Source organism: Narcine bancroftii, chromosome 2 (genome assembly GCF_036971445.1).
Source record: "Narcine bancroftii isolate sNarBan1 chromosome 2, sNarBan1.hap1, whole genome shotgun sequence".
Classification (NCBI taxonomy): Eukaryota; Metazoa; Chordata; class Chondrichthyes; order Torpediniformes; family Narcinidae; genus Narcine; species Narcine bancroftii.
Window position 1 is genome coordinate 373,623,841 of NC_091470.1, and position 21,699 is coordinate 373,645,539.

The following is a 21,699-nucleotide window of genomic DNA, read 5'->3' on the forward strand; positions in this document are numbered from 1 at the left end:
CTTATTGGTTCTGCCAATGGTTCTATTGCTAAAGCGAACAGTGAGGGGGGATAATGGACATTCCTGTCTAGTTGACCTACTTAATTTAAATTGGTTCGATATATATCCATTTGCTATCACCTTCGCCAATGGTCCATTATAGAATGCTTTAATCCAATTAATATATTTTTCTGGTAGATTAAACCTCTGTCATACTTTAAATAAATAATTTCATTCTACTCTGTTAAAGGCTTTTTCTGCATCTAAAGCAACAGCCACTGTTGTTTCTTATTTCCTTGAATTGCATAAATTAAATTAATAAATTTACAGACATTATCCGCTGTTCGTATTTTCTTAATAAATCCAGTTTGATCTTGTTTTACTATTTTTGGTACACAGTCGACCAATCTGTTTGCTAATAATTTTGCTATTGTCTTATAATCTGAGTTAAGTAGAGATATTGGTCTATATGATGCTGGTGTTAGTGGATCCTTCCCCGTCTTTGGTATTACTGTAATTATTGCTGTTTTACATGAATCTGGCAAGTTTTGTGTTTCTTCTATCTGGTTCATTACTTCCAGAAGGGGAGGAATTAATAACTCTTTAAATGTTTTATAGAATTCTATTAGGAATCCATCCTCTCCAGGTGTTTTATTGTTCAGCAGCTTTTTTAATATATCCTGTACTTCCTCTATTTCAAATGGTTTTATCAGTTTGTTTTGTTCCTCTTCTTGGAATTTTGGCAGTTCAATTTTAGCTAAAAACTCTTCTATTTTATCATCTTTCTCCTCGTTCTCAGTTTGGTATAATTGTTCATAAAATTCCTTAAAGTTTTCATTAATCTCTATTGGGTTATATGTAATTTGTTTGTCCCTTTTCCTTGATGCCAATACATTTCTTTTAGCTTGTTCTGTTTTAAGTTGCCAGGCTAATATTTTATGTGTTTTTCTCCTAGTTCATAATACTCTTGCTTTATTTTCATTGTTCTTCTCCACCTTATACGTTTGTAATGTTTCGTATTTTATTTTTTTGTCTGCCAATTCTCTTCTTTTTGTTATATCATCCATTTTTGCTAGTTCCTTTTCTGTACTTACTATCTCCCTTTCCAACTGCTCTATTTCCCGATTCTAATCCTTTTTCATCTTAGTTACGTAACTTATTATCTGCCCTCTAATGAAGGCTTTCATTGCATCCCATAATATAAATTTGTCTCTCACTGATTCCGTATTTATTTCAAAGTAAGTTTTAATTTGGCGTTCAATAAACTCTAAATTCCTGCCTTTTAAGTAGTATGGAGTTTAACCTCCATCTATCTGTTCTTGGTGGGATGTCCTCCAGTTCTATTGCTAATAACATGGGTAAGTGATCCGATAACAATCTAGCTTTATATTCAGTTTTTCCAACTCTCCCTTGAATATGAGCCGACAACAAAAACATATCAATCCTTGAGTATGTTTTATGCCTACTCGAATAATATGAGTATTCCTTCTCTCTTGGGTGCTGCCTCCTCCATATATCCACAAGTTTCATTTCCTGCATTGATTTAACCATAAATTTGGCCACTTTATTCTTTTTACTAGTCTTTTGTCCAGTTTTATCCACTACTGGATCCAAATTAAGGTTAAAATCCCCTCCTATCAATATCTTGCATAAACGTTTGATCCTCCTCATTAGGTGCATATATATTGAGCAAATTCCAAAATTCTGAATATATCTGACACGTTATCATTACATACCTCCCTGCTGGATCTATTATTTCCTCCTCTATTTTGATTGGTACATTTTTATTGATTAATATAGCTACACCTCTGGCTTTTGAATTATATGATGCTGCCGCTACGTGCCCGACCCAGTCTCTCTTTAATTTATTATGTTCCACTTCAGTTAGATGCGTTTCCTGCACAAATGCTATATCTATTTTTAATTTTTTTCAGTAAACTTAATAGCCTCTTCTTAATTTGGTTATTAATTCCAGTCATGTTTATAGTCATATAGTTCAACATGACCATCTCATATCCTGTTTACACCTCATTTTCGCTTCTTCACCACCACCCTCCCCCTTTTCCCCATTTTCATTTCTCAGTTTTCCCTTTTTAAACTCAATGTATGACAACACATTTAAAACATAATATACTCCAACAACTCCCACATCCAATATTCCCTTAACCCCAAATATCCCCCCCCCCCCTCTCTGAGTTGCCCCTTATCCCTTGCCGGGCAACCACAACTACCCTTTCCATTTGGATTGCGAACCTGCTCGCAAGTGTCAACTGATTTTGCAGTGACCATTATTCTCTCCCCTGCAACCCCCCCCTCCCCCAGAAAACACTTTTTTTTACACATATAACAAAGTTATCATTTTTACCCCCTTACTTCCTTCTTTCCCTTCTCTTTCCCTTCTTTAGTTCTTTACAAATACATTGTTTTTACATCTTTATATATACCTTATCGCCGTTCTTCATTCATATAACATCTCTTCATCTCTCTTTCTGTCCTGCAAGCGTTCTGCAAATTCTTGTGCTTCCTCTGGATCCGAGAACAGTCTGTTTTGCTCTCCGGTGATAAATATTTTAAGCACAGCTGGATGTGTTAACATGAATTTATGACCTTTTTTCCATAGGATCGATTTTGAACTCTTCTTGAAGAGTTCAAAACTTATGTCTGGGTAAAAAATATTTTTTGACCCTTGTATTCCAATGGTTTATTGTCTTCTCTAGTTTTATTCTTTACCTGCTCCAGTAGATATTCTCTTGTTGTATATCTCAAAAATTTAACTAAGATGGATCTTGGTTTTTGATTTGTCTGTGGTTTCGGAGCTCGTGCTCTGTGTGCCCTTTCTATTTCCATTTCTTCCTGCATTTCTGTCATTCCCAGGATCTTCGGGATCCATCCTTTTATAAATTCCTTCATGTCTCTGCCTTCTTCCCCCTTCTTCAGGCCCACTATTTTTATGTTGTTTCGCCTACTGTAATTTTCCAACATATCAATTTTCTGAGATAACAACTCTTGTGTCTCTTTAATTTTTTTTGTCACTTTCTTCCAATTTTCCTCAAGTCGTTCACTTCCATTTCTACAACTGTTTATCGTTCTTCCACACTCTTCTCTTTTCCCTATTTCTGTCATGACTAGTTCTAAACTTTGATTTTATCTTCTGCTCTTTTCATTTTCCTTTTAATTGCACTAAATTCTAATGACAACCATTCTTTTAATGATCTCATTTGTTCTTCAAAAAAAGCTTTATCTATATTCTGTCCATTTGTTTTACCTTCTATTTCTCTGTGAAGATCTTGGTCTTCTTCCTCTTCTTCTGTGTCTGTACTTGTGTTTGTGTCTTCTTCTTTCTATCTGTCTCTTCTGATTTTTCTGATGAGTAGCTTGTTTCACTTTGTCAGGCCTCCTCTTGCTGGGCCCCTTGCTGTTGGTCCCCTTCTTTTGAGCTGCTCATCTGTTGAGCCTCCTGCTGCTGCTCCTCTTTCCTTTCACCCTGTCGACTATCTTTCTCACCTGGTACTTATCTCCCTCTCCAGCCGCTTTCCTCATCTTGCAGTTGAGAGCCTTGGTGTCGGGCATCCCTCAGCTGGTCGCGCTGTGGTTGCCTGCTTCTCACTTGAGCCCCCCCTCACGTCGGTGTTTTCCTTCACCTTAGTTTGCGCACTTTTGTTTGGCTCAGAGAGCCATTTTTGCAGTCCACTGGTTGGGGGGTCACGACTCCACAGGGCCGTAACCAACCTCGGAGATCGGGCGCTCTTCTCCACCACGACTCCCTGTTCCTTCGTGCAGGTAAGGCCTTCTCCTTTCTTTTCCGGTGTCTTCTTCTTTTTTCCCCGTTGTTTTTACTTTTTCCTTCTTGGGTGCCTTTTTCTTTCTCTTCTCTGCAACTTTATCTTTTATTTCTTATATTTTGTATTTATTGAACTTTGACTTTTCTTAACTTTTTTTCTTCTTTTCTGGAGAGGGCTGGTTTTACCCTACCGGCCACTACTCCATCATGTGACTCCTCCACCTTATCCAGATTGAACTCCATTTGCCATTTCTCCAACCGACTCTGCATCCTAAATATACCCACATGTAACCTTCAACCATCTTCCTCACTATCCACAACACTTCCAACCTTCATATCATCTGCAAACTTACTGAAACATCCCTCTTTGTCCAGGCCATTTATAAAAATTACAAAGAGCAAGGGTCCCAGAACAGATACTTGCGGACCTCTACTAATCTTCGACTTTCAGGCAAAATACTTTCCTTCTACAACTACTCTCTGGTTTCTTCCAATTTTATATCCACACAGCCAATGTTCCACTGATCTGGTGCCTCATGACTTTCTGGATGAGTCTCTCGTGGGGGACCTTGTCAAATGCCTTACTAAACTCCATGTGGGCCACTTCTACCGCTCAACCCTCATCAGTGTCTTTTGTTACCTCCTCAAAAAACTCCATTAGACTCGTGATGCACGACCTTCCCTTCATTAAAAAAAAACTTTCCCATTCTACGGGCATGTTGTATGAGCCCATTAGGACAACAACTGGGTAGAAGGACCCGTGGAGAAGTGGTAGAAGATGCATCTCCACTCCCTGGCCCTCCCAGATTTGCACTGGGGCAACCCTTCCTTTACCACAGCTGCAGGAGTGCCTACTCTGAGTTTGAATGATTTCCCAGAGGGGTTGCCCACTAGGTGAGCAGAGGTGAAAATAAGTCCCTGTTCTTTCCTGCCTCGAATGCAAGGAGCATGGACATGTTGCTCACTGATCAGGCTTTGAGGATATCTTGACTGTCTCCTCATGTTCTGACTTGTGTCGTTGGAAAGCTCCTTGCAGCACGACTGAGTCATTGCCTGTCCTTGTCCAGAAATTAAGGAAGATATTCACATGGAATTGCAGATGACATGAAGGTAGTGTTGAGGAAACACAAAGGCTGCAGAAGGATTTAGCCAGAGTCGGAGAACAGGCAAAGAAGTGGTAATTGAAATACAATCTTGGAAAGTGGATGGTCGTGCACTTTGGTAGAAACAATAAATGGGCAAACTGTTTTCGAAGGGAGGTGGAGTCCTCGAGTAGGATACCTTGAATATAAACCTGCAGGTTGAGGCAGTGGAGAAGGCAAATGGAATGCTGGCATTTTTTTCCAAGAGGAATAGAATATAAGAGCAGAGATGTGACGTTAGCAGTGGTTTTCAACCTTTCTCGTTCCACCCACATCCCACTTTAAGTAAATCCCTCATCCATCAGTGCTCTATGATTGGTGAGGGATTGCTTAAGGTGTGATGTGGGTGGGAAGGGAAGGTTGAGAACCACTGCTCGAGGCCCAATTGTTACTGAAATATTTTGCTTGAGAAAAATTGTCATTGGCCCATTTCCTTTGGAGTGATGAAACCCTGCACATAACGAGTCATTGAGGGACCATTCAAACAGTGCTTTTCAACCTTTTTCTTTCCACCCACATCCCACCCGAAGCAATCCCTCACTAATCACAGAGCGCCGATGGCATAGGGGTTACTTCAAGTGCTATGAGAGTGGAAAGAAAAAGGTTGAGAACCACTGCATTAAGGCTTTATAAGGCACTGGTGAGACGTCATGGAGGATTGCATTTTGGGGCTCATTTAAGAAAAGATGTGTTGATGTTGGAGGGGGGGCAGAGGAGGTTCACTCAAATGATTCTGGGAATGAAAGGGTTGTCATTACAAGGACCTAATACCCCTAGGTCTCTCTGCACTTCCCCATCTCCCAATCTATTGCCATTCAAATAGTAATCTGCCCTCCAGTTTGTATTACCAAAGTGGATAACCTCACATTTATCCACATTGTAGTGCATTTGCCATGGATCTGCCCAGACCCCCAATTTATCCAAATCACACTGGAGCTTCCTGACCCCCTCTTCCGTGCACACAACCCCTCCTAGCTTAGTGTCATCTGCAAATTTGGAGATATTACATCCAATCCCCTCATCCAAATCATTAATGTAAATTGTGAACAGCTGGGGTCCCAGTACAGATCCCTGTGGCACCCCACTGGTCACCGCCTGCCACTCAGAAAACGAGCCATTTATCCCAACTCTCTGTCTTCTACCTGCCAGCCAGTTCTCAATCCACATCAATACTTTGCCCCCAATCCCATGAGCCTTGATTTGGGAAGCCAGTCATTTATGTGGGACCTTATCGAAGGTCTTTTAGAAATCCAGGTACACCACATCCACTGGCTCTCCCCCATCTATTTTACCTGTCACCATCTCAAAGAATTCCAATAGATTTGTCAAGCACGATTGACCTTTTGTAACTCCATGTTGACTCTGTCCGATCCCTTCTCTGCTAGTCATATGCTCCGCTATTACTATCACTTATAAGCTGTCACTTATCCCTAAGGAGTTTATGTGCTCTTCTCCACTGGGTGCTCTGGTTTCCTACGTGGAGATGCATAGAGTTGAAGGGCCTCTTCCTGTGCTGTAGCTCTAAATTAAGTTCAAAGGGAGGATCGACAGAAACATATGAATTCAGAGCAGGACCAGATTTGTATTCTGCTCCAGCTTCTTCCATCCTGTTTGGTATTTCAATGGATCTGATTGTAACGTCAACTCAGCATTCTTGCTGATCACCCTGTTGTTTATCAAGAACCTATCTCTGCTGTGAAAACACTGAAAGGTTTTGAAGAATAGAGTCCCATGGCTGTGGTCTAACTCATTGGCACTGCCTTGCTTAGCATGGATGAGTTGGGCTGGTGGGCATATTTTCAGGCTATATTATTCCCTCTCTTGATCCCCAAAGAGAAAAGTGTCAGATATATTTATCTTAGGGGTGACCACTTATATTGGACCAGTAGCAACTATTCCAGATTCTCCCACGAGGAAGCATTCTCTGCAATCCCATCCTCTTGAGACCCCTCTCTTTCCTTCCCCAGATCTTGACTGTTGCCACCAACTCCAGTGACCTGTCCAACATTTTTTGAATTGTTATGTTGATTGTCACCTGTACAGAGATAGTGAAAAGTTTTGTTTCCCATGCTATCTAAGCAAATTCAACCCATACTTAAATTATAATGTGGGGTTAGTGTTCCAGCAAGTCAAAGTGCAGGGTTCAATCTTTCAAAGACAAAATACAAGGCATTGGGTAAAGTACAATTAAAACAAGTGCAAAGGTTTCACCTTTTACCAACAAGAGGCCATTTTAAGAGTTATGAAAGAGCAGGAGATTTGGTGAAAACTTTCAGGGCCATTGCTGTAATGACTGGGAAACTTTCCTGGGATTTTGTGGATTGGAGGCAGGTGATTTCCATCTACAAGCTCCTTTGACGGAAGGAACTTGCATTAGGGACACTTCATGCCAACGCTGTAAATGCAGTGAAGGGCCCCTTCTCCTCTCCCCCCTTGTCCCAGTGGCCCTGCCCCTTTCCCTCCCCTCTCCTCCTCTCTCTTTCTCCCCCTCTCTCCCCTTATCTCTCTCTTCCCTCTTCCTCCACTCTTCCCCCTCTCCCCTTACCTCGCCCCTCCCTCTCCCCTCTCCTTTCTTTCCCCCACTCTCTCTCTCCCACTCTCTCCCTCCCCCTCCTCCTATCCCCCTTGCTCTTCCCTGTCCCCTCTTCCCTCCCCTTTCCTCGCTCCTCACTTCCTCTCCCTTCTCTCTGCCCCCTCTTCCCCTCTCTCCTCCTCCCTCTCTCTCCTTGCTCCCCCTCCCCTTCCTTCCCTCTCTTTCCCCCCTTCATCTCCTTTCCCTCCCTCTCTTTTCCCACTCTCTTTCTCTCCCCCTTCCCTCTATCTCCCCCCCCCCCCCCCCCCCCCCGATTAGGTTTCTTCCCCTCAGTCTAATTCTCTACCAACCTCCCCGCCTCCTTGACTAAAGTACAAGGTACAGACATGCAGGCACAATGTGAGGGGTTATTTCTGAACCTATCGTATACAGCTTCCAGAAGTAAAGAACTGACATGTCACAGTTCTGAGTGCAAGCCACAACAAGAGAGGCTTGCAGCCAGGGGCTCTGAGATGCAGCGATGGCCGCTGTATTAGGGAAGAACCTCAATGAAGGGGCTGGAGACCGTCGCTGCTGAGCTGTGCAGTGTGAATAGAGTACTGCGTGTGTAACATTTGGACTTTGACCTCTAAGGTGGGAGACCCTATGCCGACAGACCTGTAACCTTTCAGCTGTCTTCAGAGGGAGCTGCATGACCCACCCCTTGTGGATCATTAGTAAAACTGGTTGGCTGCAGTTTCTGAGGTGACTTAAGCAGAGAAGAATGTTTTCCTTTGAGCTGGGAGACAGCAGCACCCAACCACTCGGCTGAGAGTAGAAGATGCTGCTCTGTCTGACGGGCTCCGTATGCAGCAGCTCCTGGCTCCCTGCCGCCAGTCAACGTGGGAACGGCCAGGGGTCGTTTGGGTCGTGGGGTGAGAGTGCTCGAGCTCTCCTCATGTGGGGCAGCAGGCCCCTTGTGTGCAGGCGCTGAATTCTGGTGGCTTGACGGAGCTGGAGGTGGAGGCTGATTAACTAGAGAACAGGACGATGCTGCAGGCTCAGTCGACTCTGACCGCAAAGAAGTGTCGCTGCTGTCACCCAGCTGGAGAAAGGGCTGAGCCTGCTGGCTCGCCACCTTCTGTGGCTGAACAGGTAAATATCGCTGGGGCTTTACAGGTTAAATTCAAGAGATTACCTGAAGGCCGGGCTGCTTGTCTCCGGAAGGAGACCAGCCCCAGTGACGCTGACGGCTTCTTCGGGAAGCTGTCAAATGTGACGGTCGTTTCTCCACCAAAATCTGTCAGCGACAGACCGAGGCGGCCCAGGAGCATCTGTGTCCCGTTGAACAGGATCGGGTTACCCTCAGAGCTGGAATCAGCAGGGGTAAATGGAAGAAGAGGCATTGATCCCGAGTCATTGTTCAAGAGGGAACGTTCAAATCAGGATGGAGAAGCAGCAGTAGTGACTGGCTGTGCCGGGAGGAATGAGTTGCATAGACCTCTCACCATGAGTTTCCTTGAAACTGACCTAACCTCTTCACAAGGTGCAGTGGCTGCGGAGCCTCAGCGGACTAGTACAGTCACCAGGTCTGACAGTGCACGCTTCCTCCGAGCTGGCTATCGATGGTCTAGTCACCGATGGGCAGGTTCAGCTGCCAAAGCCGGGGTTGTAAAAGAAAGGGCAGGTGATCACAAAACTCAGAACTCGAAGGTATTGTTCAAGTCGCTGAGGAGAAGCTTGAGCTTCCGGCTGAGGAGAGAGCCTGAGACAGAAAAGGAACCTGCGAGTAGCAGGGTCAGGACACATAGTGTTGGAGATTCTTACCCACAAAGACTGCAGCCCCATAGGCACGTTTCAAGCTCACACAATCAAGAGGCGCTCAGCTCAGAGGAAAGGAAGGGTTGTCTGGCGCAACCACTGTCTTGTCCAAATACGGTTAAGGCTCCCATTGAAAGCCCTGCAAGTTCGCTGAAAGGGAACTCTGAGGAAAGCAGCTGGTGGAAGTTTCTAACTGCCCCATTCCGCAAAAAGCACTTCAAAGAGCCACAGAAAACAGAGGGATTGCAATCTGAGAGACAGAGCAATGGCTGGACTTCTCTGGCTGAGGGAGAGAATGTGGCCCAGCAGAGGAGTCACGAGCTCATTGGTATCGTTGAAGAGAACCATCACCTCCAGGTTGGAAGTGAACTGTTATCGTCATCGTTCGAAGGTAAACGGGTTGTGGAGTGTGTCCACACAACTTGGGTCTTACTCTTTTGTTCACGGTGGCGATTTGATTAGGAGCTGATGTGAAAATATTCTTTAAATGAGATCCAAGTGATGATGTTTGTTGAATATTGGAGATCGTCGTGAACAACTTCAACTAACTATTGAGATGGTTAATTGTGTACAAACTGACTCTGTCCTGTATCCCAACAATCCTTCCTGGAACATGTGTTGTTAACTGGTGTGGATTTAAGGAGTGCTGCAGGCTTTGGGGGCGATCTGTGCACTGTGTTGGACTTGCAGAGCGCTGCTTGCTTTAAAGAGTACTCGATTTTTAACCAGGATTTGTTTATCTCCGAAATGAAGTGGTGGTACGGGAGGGGGGCTGGCCCTCCGTTGAATTGTTATCAGCAGATGGGCAGGGCAGCAACTCCAGCGGATTGGAAAGGAGTGTTGCGGTTGCCTGATGAACCCACACAGCACCAAGGACCTGGGTGTGACCTTGCAGACTCAGTTATGGCAGGATTTGTGAGTCAGTGGCTTAAGGGAGAAGGCGGAGCACATCATTGAGTGAACAGCCTTCTCTGGCATCAGAACCTATGTGCCCAACCTCTCCAACAGCTCCGGCGTCTTTGAATTTGCAAATCTCACTGCACGGCAGGAAGTTGTTCACAGCCATAATGTGTCCTCTCTCTTCTGCCCTTTCCTGGTCTTTGTCAAACTTAAACATTTTTCAATTGTATTATATTACGTTTATATGAAACGTAGAACAAGTTCTAACAATTTGGACATCATGTTCTGCATAGATGCATAGGCCTTCAGCCCATATGTCTGTGCTGAACGTGATGTCCAAACCAAACTAAATCTCTGCTCCTTGACTCCTTCCCTTCATATTTAACAGGCAACTAAAAGACACATGGGTGCAACTACAGTTTTATATCTGCTTTCACCAGTACTCCTGGCATCTCGTTCTGGGCACGCACCACTCATAAACGATGGGTCCTGCACATCTCCCTTAAACTTCCTCCCCTCACTCTAAACGCATCATCCAATGTGTGTCATTTTCTTTACCCTGATGAAAAGATTTTGACTTGTCCACTCTATCACTGCCTCTCATAATTTTATAAACTTTCTATCACGTCTTGTGCTCCAGAGAAAACAATCTCTCCCACCAAACTCATCTCTCTAAACCAGGCAACAAACTCTCCTGCACTCTTTCCAAAGCTTCCACATTCATCTTCTGATGAGGTGACCAGAATTGCCCACAGCATTCCAAGTTCAGCCAAATCAAAGCTTTATATCGCTGCAATGTGCCTATCTTGATACCCCTTCCAATGAAACCAGACCATAACTTTTTTTTAACCACCCTATCTACTCTGATGGCCACTTTCAAATTAATGTGGACTTGGACCCCAGACCTCTTGGATTTTTTTCAAGCCCTGCCAGTAGGCATCCCTACATTTGACCTGTCACGGTGCAACACCTTGCAACATTTAGAGCATATACTTTCTTTTCCAAAGTGACTGCACAAGTCAAACCTCACAGCTGGAGTTCCAGTTACACTTAACCCTTTAGATATTCTGCATCAAGTGGCACTCCTTGTGGCTCCGTGGAAGCACTCACACCTTTGGTGGAGGACACCCCCATCCTGAGGCAATGCTGTTTCTGAGATGAGCGTAATTCTTCTGCTGCCCTTTCTAAAGCTAGTGTTATTGGCCTTGCAAGAAATTAATGCAACTTGCTGTTGAACTGTTTAAGATATTTTATCTCAAGCCGACAATTGAACCTGAACACATCTGAGGACAAAACCTCATCACACTTCATTGTCGTGCGCTGTCACTGGGCGACTGAGTGATACGAGGTTCAAGATATTAGCGTCAATAATAGTGAGCTGGCAGGAAGGAAGTGTGAAGTGGAGCAGTTAGAATTGTTGTAACTTGTACTGTAGTGGGTGGTTTCAATCAGTCGGAGCAGAAATATATTTTAAAAAAACATTCGAGCCTGCTGCACCATTCAATATGATCATGGCTGATCCATTCTCCCACTCAGTCCCACTCTCCTGTCTTCACCCCATAAACTTTGATACCCTGACTATTCAAATTCTGCCTTAAATACACCCAATGGACTGACCTCCACACCTGCCTGTGGTAGCATTTTTCAGAAGTTCACCACTCTCTTGCTAAAGAAATTCCTCTACATTTCTGTTTCAATCTGAAGTTGTGCCCTTTTGTCCTGGACTCCCTGACCATGGGAAACAACTTTGCCACGTCTATTCTGTCCAAAACTTTCAACATTCAAAACACTTCTATGAGGTCCCCCTCATTCTTCTGAACTCGGACCAAAAGCCGTCAAATATTTCTCATATGTTAATCCCTTTGCTCCAGGAATCATTCTTGTGAATCTTCTCTGAACCTTCTCCAATGCCAGCAATAGCCTTCCTTAAATAAGGAGCCCAAAACTACCCTGTCCTCCAAATGAGACTTCACCAGTGCCTTTTAAAGCCTTCACATCGGTGCTCTTGAATCCTTGATAAAAATGCCATTTACCTTCTTCATCACGAATTCAACCACATTCCTGCTTTCTCTACATACCTCTTGATCCCTTTAACCAGCAGGGTTTTTATAAATATATCTTATCAATTGGCATCGACAGCTTTCTGTTGGATGGTGTTCCACAAGTTTACCACTCTGAACGAAAACGCTTCTTCACATCTCAGTCCGAAACAATTTCCTCTTTCTCCTCAGACTATGACCCCTTGTCCTGGACTTGCCCCCAACACCAGGAACATTCTTCCTGCATCTAATCTGTTCAGACCTGTTGGAATTTTATATCTCAATGAGATGCCCTGCTGACTGCTGCAAATCCCCCTGAGTATAACCCTGGTCGATGTTGTCTTTCTTCATCCGTCAGTCCTGCCGTCCCAGGGATCAGTCTGGTGAACCTTCACTGTGTCCCTCAATAGCAGGAATGTCCCTCCTCAGATGAGGACACCAAAACTGCACACAGCACTCAAGTTGTGAACTCACCAAGGCTCTGTACAACTGCAGTCAGACCTCCCGGCTTCTATATTCAAACCTTTGGCTATAAAGACCATCGTGCCATTTCCTTCTTCCCCACCTGCTGTACCTTCACTGACTGATGTACTGTGACCCCTCGGTTTCGTTGAACCTCCCTGTTTTCTGATTTGTCCCTATTCAGATAATAATCTGCCTTCCTGTTACTGCCACTGAAGTGGACACCCTCACCTTTATCTACATTACACTGCATCTGTCGTACATTTGGCCCCTCTCCTCGTCTGTCCAAGGCATCCTGCAGCCAGTTGGAATCTTCCTCACATCTCGCACTGGCTCCCCACCCCCAGTTTAGTGTTATCTATAAAAATGGAGATGTTAAATCTAATTCCTTCATCTGGATCATCAATATGTATTGTTAACAGCTGGGGTCCCAGCACTTATGCCTGCCAATCTGAAAAAGAGTACGAGCTGTATTGTTCAGTCACATGTATTTCTGTGTGCACATCATGAGAGCAGGTTGGAGAACCAGTAGTCTGGAATCTGGTTCGAAGTATCTGCTGGCTTGCGGCCCTTTGTCAAGCCATGGGAAACAACTTTGCCACGTCTATTCTGTCCAAGACTTTCAACATTCAAAACGCTTCTATGAGGTCCCCCTCATTCTTCTGAACCCTCCATGGATGCCGCCTTAACCGCATCTTACTTTTGGGTCATGGGTTTTTTGTGTTCAATGTGATCACCAATGAACCTATGAAAGAGGACCAGCTTTCCTCTGGGAATCACACCGAGGGTTAATACTGAAACCACACTTGAGCTGAACATACAGTGAGGCTGAATCCTGATATTCTTCCCACAAAATGGTCCTGTCTGGTTACCATTTATTCCCTCACAAAGTCAGGAGTTTAACTTTGGCCCATTTTGAAAGGGGCAGGGCTCGAGAAGTAGCAGTTTCTCCTGCAAGGCCATAACGTGTGAAGTGCTGGAGACTGGTATCTGACTGGCAGTCGTGTGAATCTCAACGAACTGGAACACTGAAAAGAGCAGCAGTAACCTTAAGTTAGCATTGGCCATGTTCTCAATTCCTCTTCCAGTGGCAATGACCATGTGGGAGAGCAGGGTAAGGTCCGGAAATGCCACACTTCTTTATGCCAGAGGTGAACTTTGCCTCCATCCTCATAACAAGAATCAAATTCATTCTTATCTGATAGGTTCAACCAGTGCAGGTCTTCCACAGTAAATGGAAGGGTCGAACGAGACCCAGGGTACAGGCTGAGAGGCAATGCTGAACAGGGGATTTGGCACTCTTAACTCCATCAGACTGGTCTGATTAAATAGCGGGGCAGACGCAGTGGGCCCACATTTGGAGCATTGTGTGCAGTTGTGGACTGCAAGAAGGATGTAATTAAACAAGAAAGTCAGCACATTTACCAATGTGCTGGGCTTGACCTGTTGAGTTTCTCCAGCATGTTGTGCATATCATTAAGCTGGAAAGGGTGCAGAAAAGATTCACAAGAATGTGACCAGGACTGGCAGACTTGAATTATTAAGAGAGCATGGATAGGCTGGGACTTCTCTCCCTGGAGTGGGAGGGGAGAGGGAGTCGGGTCGGGGGAAATGTGTGGAGGATCAGAGAATCGTGATAAAGTAAGTAGTCGCAACATCTTTCCCCAGGGAAGGCAATCGAAAACTAGAGTGCATGGATTTAAGGTGCAAAGGGAAAGTTTTAAAAGGGAGCTGAGGTGCACCCTGTTCCACACAGAGGGAGGTGCATGTGTAGAATGAGCTGCCAGGCGAAGGTGGGTAGAATTATTTTGTAGCCATTTCAGCCCACGAGCCCGTGCCTGCCCAATTAACCTACAACCATGAAACATTTTGAACAGTGGGATGAAACCGGAGTCCCCAGGGAAGGCCCACGCAGACATGGGGGAGAACGTACAAACCCCTTAAAGGCAGCGTGCGATTCAAACCCTGATCCCGATCACTGGCGTTGTAATCTTCTTTCTTTGGCTTGGCTTCGCGGACGAAGATTTATGGAGGGGGTAAAAAGTCCACGTCAGCTGCAGGCTCGTTTGTGGCTGACAAGTCCGATGCGGGACAGGCAGACACGATTGCAGCGGTTGCAAGGGAAAATTGGTTGGTTGGGGTTGGGTGTTGGGTTTTTCCTCCTTTGCCTTTTGTCAGTGAGGTGGGCTCTGCGGTCTTCTTCAAAGGAGGTTGCTGCCCGCCAAACTGTGAGGCGCCAAGATGCACGTTTTGAGGCGATATCAGCCCACTGGCGGTGGTCAATTGGGCAGGCACCAAGAGATTTCTTTAGGCAGTCCTTGTACCCTTTCTTTGGTGCACCTCTGTCACGGTGGCCAGTGGAGAGCTCGCCATATAACACGATCTTGGGAAGGCGATGGTCCTCCATTCTGGAGACGTGACCCATCCAGCACAGCTGGATCTTCAGCAGCGTGGACTCGATGCTGTCGACCTCTGCCATCTCGAGTACTTCGACGTTAGGGGTGTAAGCGCTCCAATGGATGTTGAGGATGGAGCGGAGACAACGCTGGTGGAAGTGTTCTAGGAGCCGTAGGTGATGCCGGTAGAGGACCCATGATTCGGAGCCGAACAGGAGTGTGGGTATGACAACAGCTCTGTATACGCTTATCTTTGTGAGGTTTTTCAGTTGGTTGTTTTTCCAGACTCTTTTGTGTAGTCTTCCAAAGGCGCTATTTGCCTTGGCGAGTCTGTTGTCTATCTCATTGTCGATCCTTGCATCTGATGAAATGGTGCAGCCGAGATAGGTAAACTGGTTGACCGTTTTGAGTTTTGTGTGCCCGATGGAGATGTGGGGGGGCTGGTAGTCATGGTGGGGAGCTGGCTGATGGAGGACCTCAGTTTTCTTCAGGCTGACTTCCAGGCCAAACATTTTGGCAGTTTCCGCAAAGCAGGACGTCAAGCGCTGAAGAGCTGGCTCTGAATGGGCAACTAAAGCGGCATCATCTGCAAAGAGTAGTTCACGGACAAGTTTCTCTTGTGTCTTGGTGTGAGCTTGCAGGCGCCTCAGATTGAAGAGACTGCCATCCGTGCGGTACCGGATGTAAACAGCGTCTTCATTGTTGGGGTCTTTCATGGCTTGGTTCAGCATCATGCTGAAGAAGATTGAAAAGAGGGTTGGTGCGAGAACACAGCCTTGCTTCACGCCATTGTTAATGGAGAAGGGTTCAGAGAGCTCATTGCTGTATCTGACCCGACCTTGTTGGTTTTCGTGCAGTTGGATAATCATGTTGAGGAACTTTGGGGGACATCCGATGCGCTCTAGTATTTGCCAAAGCCCTTTCCTGCTCACAGTGTCGAAGGCTTTGGTGAGGTCAACAAAGGTGATGTAGAGTCCTTTGTTTTGTTCTCTGCACTTTTCTTGGAGCTGTCTGAGGGCAAAGACCATGTCAGTGGTTCCTCTGTTTGCGCGAAAGCCGCACTGTGATTCTGGGAGAATATTCTCGGCGACACTAGGTATTATTCTATTTAGTAGAATCCTAGCGAAGATTTTGCCTGCAATGGAGAGCAACGTGATTCCCCTGTAGTTTGAGCAGTCTGATTTCTCGCCTTTGTTTTTGTACAGGGTGATGATGGTGGCATCACGAAGATCCTGAGGCAGTTTACCTTGGTCCCAACAAAGCTTGAAAAACTCATGCAGTTTGGCATGCAGAGTTTTGCCACCAGCCTTCCAGACTTCTGGGGGGATTCCATCCATACCTGCTGCTTTGCCACTTTTCAGTTGTTCGATTGCCTTATATGTCTCATCCAGGGTGGGAACCTCATCCAGCTCTAGCCTTAGGGGCTGTTGAGGGAGCTGGAGCAGGGCGGAATCTTGGACTGAGCGGTTGGCACTGAAAAGAGATTGGAAGTGTTCTGACCATCGGTTGAGGATGGAGATCTTGTCGCTGAGGAGGACTTTGCCGTCTGAGCTGCGCAGCGGGCTTTGGACTTGGGGTGAGGGGCCGTACACAGCCTTTAGAGCCTCGTAGAAACCCCTGAAGTCGCCAGTGTCCGCGCTGAGCTGTGTTCGTTTGGCGAGGCTAGTCCACCACTCATTTTGGATCTCCCGGAGTTTGCGCTGAAGATGGCTGCATGCGCGACGGAAGGCTTGTTTCTTCTCTGGACAGGACGGCTTTGTAAGGTGAGCCTGGTGGGCAGCTCGCTTCTTTGCCAGCAGCTCCTGGATTTCCTGGCTGTTTTCGTCAAACCAGTCCTTGTTTTTCCTGGAGGAGAAGCCCAGTACCTCTTCAGTGGATTGCAGTATGGTAGTCTTCAACTGATCCCAGAGGGTTTCAGGGGACGGGTCCGTGAGGTGGGTTGCAACGTCGAGCTTTGCTTTGAGGTTTGCCTGGAAGTTTCCTCTCGCTTCGTCTGACTGCAGGTTTCCAACATTGAACCTCTTTCTGGGGGCTTTATTGTTCCTGGGCTTTGGCTTGAAGTGAAGGTTGAGCTTGCAGCGAACCAGCCGGTGGTCAGTGTGGCATTCCGCGCTAGGCATGACCCTGGTGTGGAGCACATCTTGTTTGTCACTTTCTCGCACCAAGATGTAGTCCAGGAGGTGCCAGTGTTTGGATCGGGGATGCATCCAGGTGGTCTTAAGGCTGTCCCTCTGCTGAAAAAGGGTGTTTGTAATGACAAGTCGCTGTTCTGCGCAGAGCTCCAACAGGAGGCGCCCATTGTCATTGCACTTGCCGACGCCATGCTTGCCCAGGATTCCTGGCCAGGTTTCTGAGTCTTTGCCGACACGAGCGTTGAAGTCGCCCAGGATGACAACCTTGTCGGCTGTAGGGGTACGTTGGATGAGGTTGCGCAGGTCGGTGTAGAACTTGTTCTTTTCTGCTGGTTCCGCCTGGAGGGTTGGAGCATAGACACTGATGAGGGTGATGTGACGCTTGTTTAGAAGTGGGAGTCGCATGGACATGATTCGGTCCGAGAGGTCTGTCGGAAGGTTTTCGAGTTTGGAGGCAATGAAGCTCTTGACCATGAAGCCTACACCAGATAGGCGTCGTTCATCCGAAGGCTTGCCAGACCAGTAGAGTGTGTAGCCCGCGCCGCGTTCTTGGAGGCTGCCTACATCTGCCAGGCAGACTTCACTGAGAGCGGCTATGTCGATGTCAAGTCTGAGGAGTTCATGTGCAATGAGGGCAGACCGACGTTCAGGTCGGTGGCTGTCAGCCTTGTCTAGCATGGTTCTGATGTTCCAGCATGCTAGCTTGAGTTTGTGAGCATCTTTTGAGGGGGAGGACGTGGAGGGGGAGGACGTGGACCTGTCCTCGGGCCTGCGCAAAGGAGCTTTTAGGTGGAGTGCAGTGCGCGCAGTACTGGCCCCACCCTTTACACCCTTGTAATAGCGTTGCGCTAACCGCTATGTCAACCATGCCGCGTCATTTGTAACACTTAAAGGACATTTGGACAGGTACATGGATGGGTAGGGTATTAGAGGGATTTGGGCTGAACACAGGAAAATAGGATGAGTTTGGGTAGACAGCCTGGTTAGCATAGGCAAGTTGGGCCTACACTTTCATCCTTTGCCAAAAAGCATGTAACTATTGACCTTGCTGACCATGTCCTCATATCCTGTTGCTCTTCGCGAGCTAGTTTTGTTAACTTTAAAGAAACTTTTAAGATCAGCTTTTGTAATCAATTAGAAACTTGAACAGAAGCTGGCTTTTCTTAGCTTTGTTATCTATCTCTGATTGACCGTGACGATTGGGTAATCCTCTGCACCGTACCTCTCCATTTGTTGAAGGTTCTCTGCTCCCTTGGTTCCTGTTTTACTGAGCTAGGTTCTTCCAACTCATCCACGCTTATCAAAACATTTACCAATGACAGCAGGTCTTCTTTGGCTTGGCTTCGCGGACGAAGATTTATGGAGGGGGTAAACAGCAGGTACAATCCTTGCTAACTATTGCAGATTTAATGTAATACACACAATTGTATTGGTTCTCACTTGAACACCTCAGAATGATTTGGGCAATGAGGCCACTATCAAGGTTATGATGAGCACGGTGTCCACCTTTCAACATTCTTTTATTGTCATGTAATAAATCAGAAAAAGTGATATTATCCCTTGAAATTTCTTTGGGTCTACCACCGGGCAGGCAAGGATTCGCCACCTGCAGAAATTGCCTGGCAGCCTAACAGTCCGAGAAAGAGAGTCATTGAGTGTCTGTCGATTCACCTCCAGTGCTCCCGCAGTTTCCATAGCCACACAACCTTCAGTCCAATTCAGCAGAAAACCCAGCTCCAGATCCAAACCTCCGACACGATCATGAAGCCTTCAGCACCCTCGGAGCCCTCTCGCACGCCGGTTCCAATACCTGGTACCCCAGTCTCCAGCAGTCTGCAGCCTTGTGCAAGCCCTTTGGCCACAGTTGCCAGCAGCCCGTAGCCTCTGTGTGCTCCTCACCTTGTCACTATAGTCCACTGCCTTTGTGTTCTTCAGCCTCAGAGGTCACCATCCCATGGGTTTTCTCCTCTGCTTCTCCTTCTTAAGCAGGTCTGCCTGTTTTCTGGTGCCCTGTGCCAGACCTCTGCTTCCCTGCAGTCTGCAACCCCGCAGGCCTACAGAGGAGCTGCCATCTTGGTCCCAGACCCCGTGATTGTAGGATTTTAAAATAAACCAGTATCAACACCTTTGATAGGCCGTTTAAAACCTGTATGGTCGATGACAGTGGACTGGGCGTTTGGACCGCCCGGGACCACAACAGCACTGCCGCAACATCAGATCTGGCAGGGCCACCATTTCTCTTTCTACCTGTACAGATTGTGCTGCAGGAGATGGGATATTCTTAAACATTAGAGAGTTTTTATTTAAACTTATTATTTTAGAATTTAGACTCTGACTTGTATCCTGCTATATGTGTGCGTGATCCTCTGTGTGTGCTTTTTGAGGTCTGTGTCCTTGCTTTTATTCTTTGCTGTGGTTTATGTGTTGCACTTGGATTCAGGTTCAAAAAGTCTGAAATCTAGCCACTCTTTATGAAGCAGGAAGAGTAATAATGTGAGTGTGAGAATTGGTGTCATTCTGATTTGTGTTCCAATTTGGGCTGTGTGGTGGAGCTCTGGGTAAAAGAGATTGCAAAATCTGCAGTCTGTCCTTCGATTCGAGGTAAGTGACCTTGCTGTGGTCGAGCTGATCTGTGGAATGCAAATGGATGGTGTTTAAAAATCCATCTGCAGTTTAATGGACTGCTGTCCAGTGTGAATGGAGGCCTTTTCACCATCGTTGATGCATTATTAATCTGTTCTCCATATAAACATTGCATCTCATTTTATGAGAGCATCTTCGTTTGTCTATTCTCCCCTCGATGTACATGAAGGCTGCCCCTCAATCATTTAAAACATGAAAGTCTGCAGTTACTGTGATTGTTGTAAAAACACTGAAATGCTGGAGGAACTCAGCAGGTCTCACAGTGTCCATAGGAGGTAAGATACCTACCACCCCACCAGCCTATACATCCAACATATCATCCTCTGCCATTTTTTCTACCACCTACTTTGTGATCCCATCACCATGTACATCTTCCCATCTCCTTCTCTCTTCCCTTTCTGTAGGGATTGCTCCCTCTGTGACTCCCATGTCCATGCCTCCCTTCCCACCATTCGCCCCCTAGGCACCTACCCGTGACTACAGGAGGTTCTGTACTTGTGCCACCTCTCCTCCCTCACCATCATTAGGGACCCAAATAGTCCTTACAAGTGAAGTAACGCTTCACTTGTGAATCACCTACTTCATCTTGTGTTCCTGTTGTGGTCTCCTCTGCATAAGTTATGGGAGCAGAAGTAGGCCATTTGGCCCATCTATCTGCTCCACCATTCCATCATGAGTTGATCCATTCTCCCACTGGGCTACACTCCCTGCCTTCTCCCCGTAATCTTTGATAACCTGATACCCATCAATCTCTGCCTTAAATACACCCAAAAACCTGCCTCCACAGCTGCCCAGGTAGCAAATTCAAGAGGTTCACCACTCTCCGATGAAAGAAGTTCCTTCGCATCTCTGTTTTAAATGGGTACCGTTCACCCTGAAGTTGTGTCCTCTTGTCCTCAACTCCCCTACCATGGGAAACAACTTTGCCGCAAATACTCTGTCCAGGCCTTTCAACATTCATAATGGTTTTTTGATAATCTCCCTTCATTCTTCTGAACTCCAAGCAGTACAGTCCAAGAGCTGTCAAATGTTTCTCATATGCTGATCCCATCACTACAGGAATTATTCTTGTAAATCTTCTCTAAAACAAAAAGTCTTCTACAACTTTGGAGATGACACCACAGTTGTTGTCAGAATCACAAATGGCAATGAGGAAGCTTACAGGAGGGAGATAGATCAGCTCATTGAATGGTGTAATGACTACAAACTTGCGGTCAACATCAGCAGATCCAGGGAGATGATTGTGGACTTCATGAGGAAGTCAGGGGAACATGATCCAGTCCTCACCAAAGGCTCAGTAGAGGAAAGGGTCAAGAACTTCAAATTCCTGGGTATCAATATCTCCGAGGATCTGTCCTTGAGCTTCCATGTTGATGCAACCACAAAGTAGGCTCTTCAGTGGCTATATTTCGTAAGGTATCTCAGGAGATTCAGTATATCACCGAAGAGTCTCATAAACTTCTCCAAGTGTACCATGGAGAGCATTCTGGCTGGTTGCATCACAGCCTGGAATGGAGGCACCAACTCTCAGGACAAGAATAAACTCCAGAGGGTTGTTAACTCGGCCTGCGACATCACAGGCACCAGACTTCACTCTGCCAAGGGTATCAACATGAGGCGATGTCTTAAAAAAGCAGTCTCTATCCTCAAAGAGCCCACCACCCAGGCCATGCCCTCTTCACTCTTCTATCATCAGGGAAAAGGTGTTCGATCCCCTGGTGTAGCAGTGGGAGAGGGTGTTCGATCCCCTGTTTTAGCAGTGGGCGAGAGTGTTTGATCCCCTGGTTTAGCAGTGGGTGAGGCTGTACAATCCCCTGGTGTAGCAGTGGGTGAGGGTGTTCGATCTCTTGGTGTAGCAGTGGGCGAGAGTGTTTGATCCCCTGGTGTAGCAG

At 46.1% G+C, this 21,699-nt stretch overlaps 1 protein-coding gene across 4 annotated transcripts in view; it reads left to right on the top strand.

The window, feature by feature from the left end:
• The window catches only part of LOC138755895 (arf-GAP with GTPase, ANK repeat and PH domain-containing protein 3-like), a 324,334-nt gene that overhangs the window by 61,339 nt on the left and 241,296 nt on the right, over positions 1 to 21,699 (top strand). Inside the window, exon 1 of one of the 4 annotated variants that reach the window (XM_069922692.1) lies at positions 8,267 to 9,626. The exons of the other annotated variants lie outside the window; for them this stretch is intronic. Within the exon in view, the coding sequence (XP_069778793.1) occupies positions 8,465 to 9,626 (1,162 nt within the window). The 5' untranslated portion in view covers positions 8,267 to 8,464. Of the gene's footprint in view, positions 1 to 8,266; positions 9,627 to 21,699 lie in introns of those variants that run through there. 4 annotated transcript variants of the gene reach the window in all.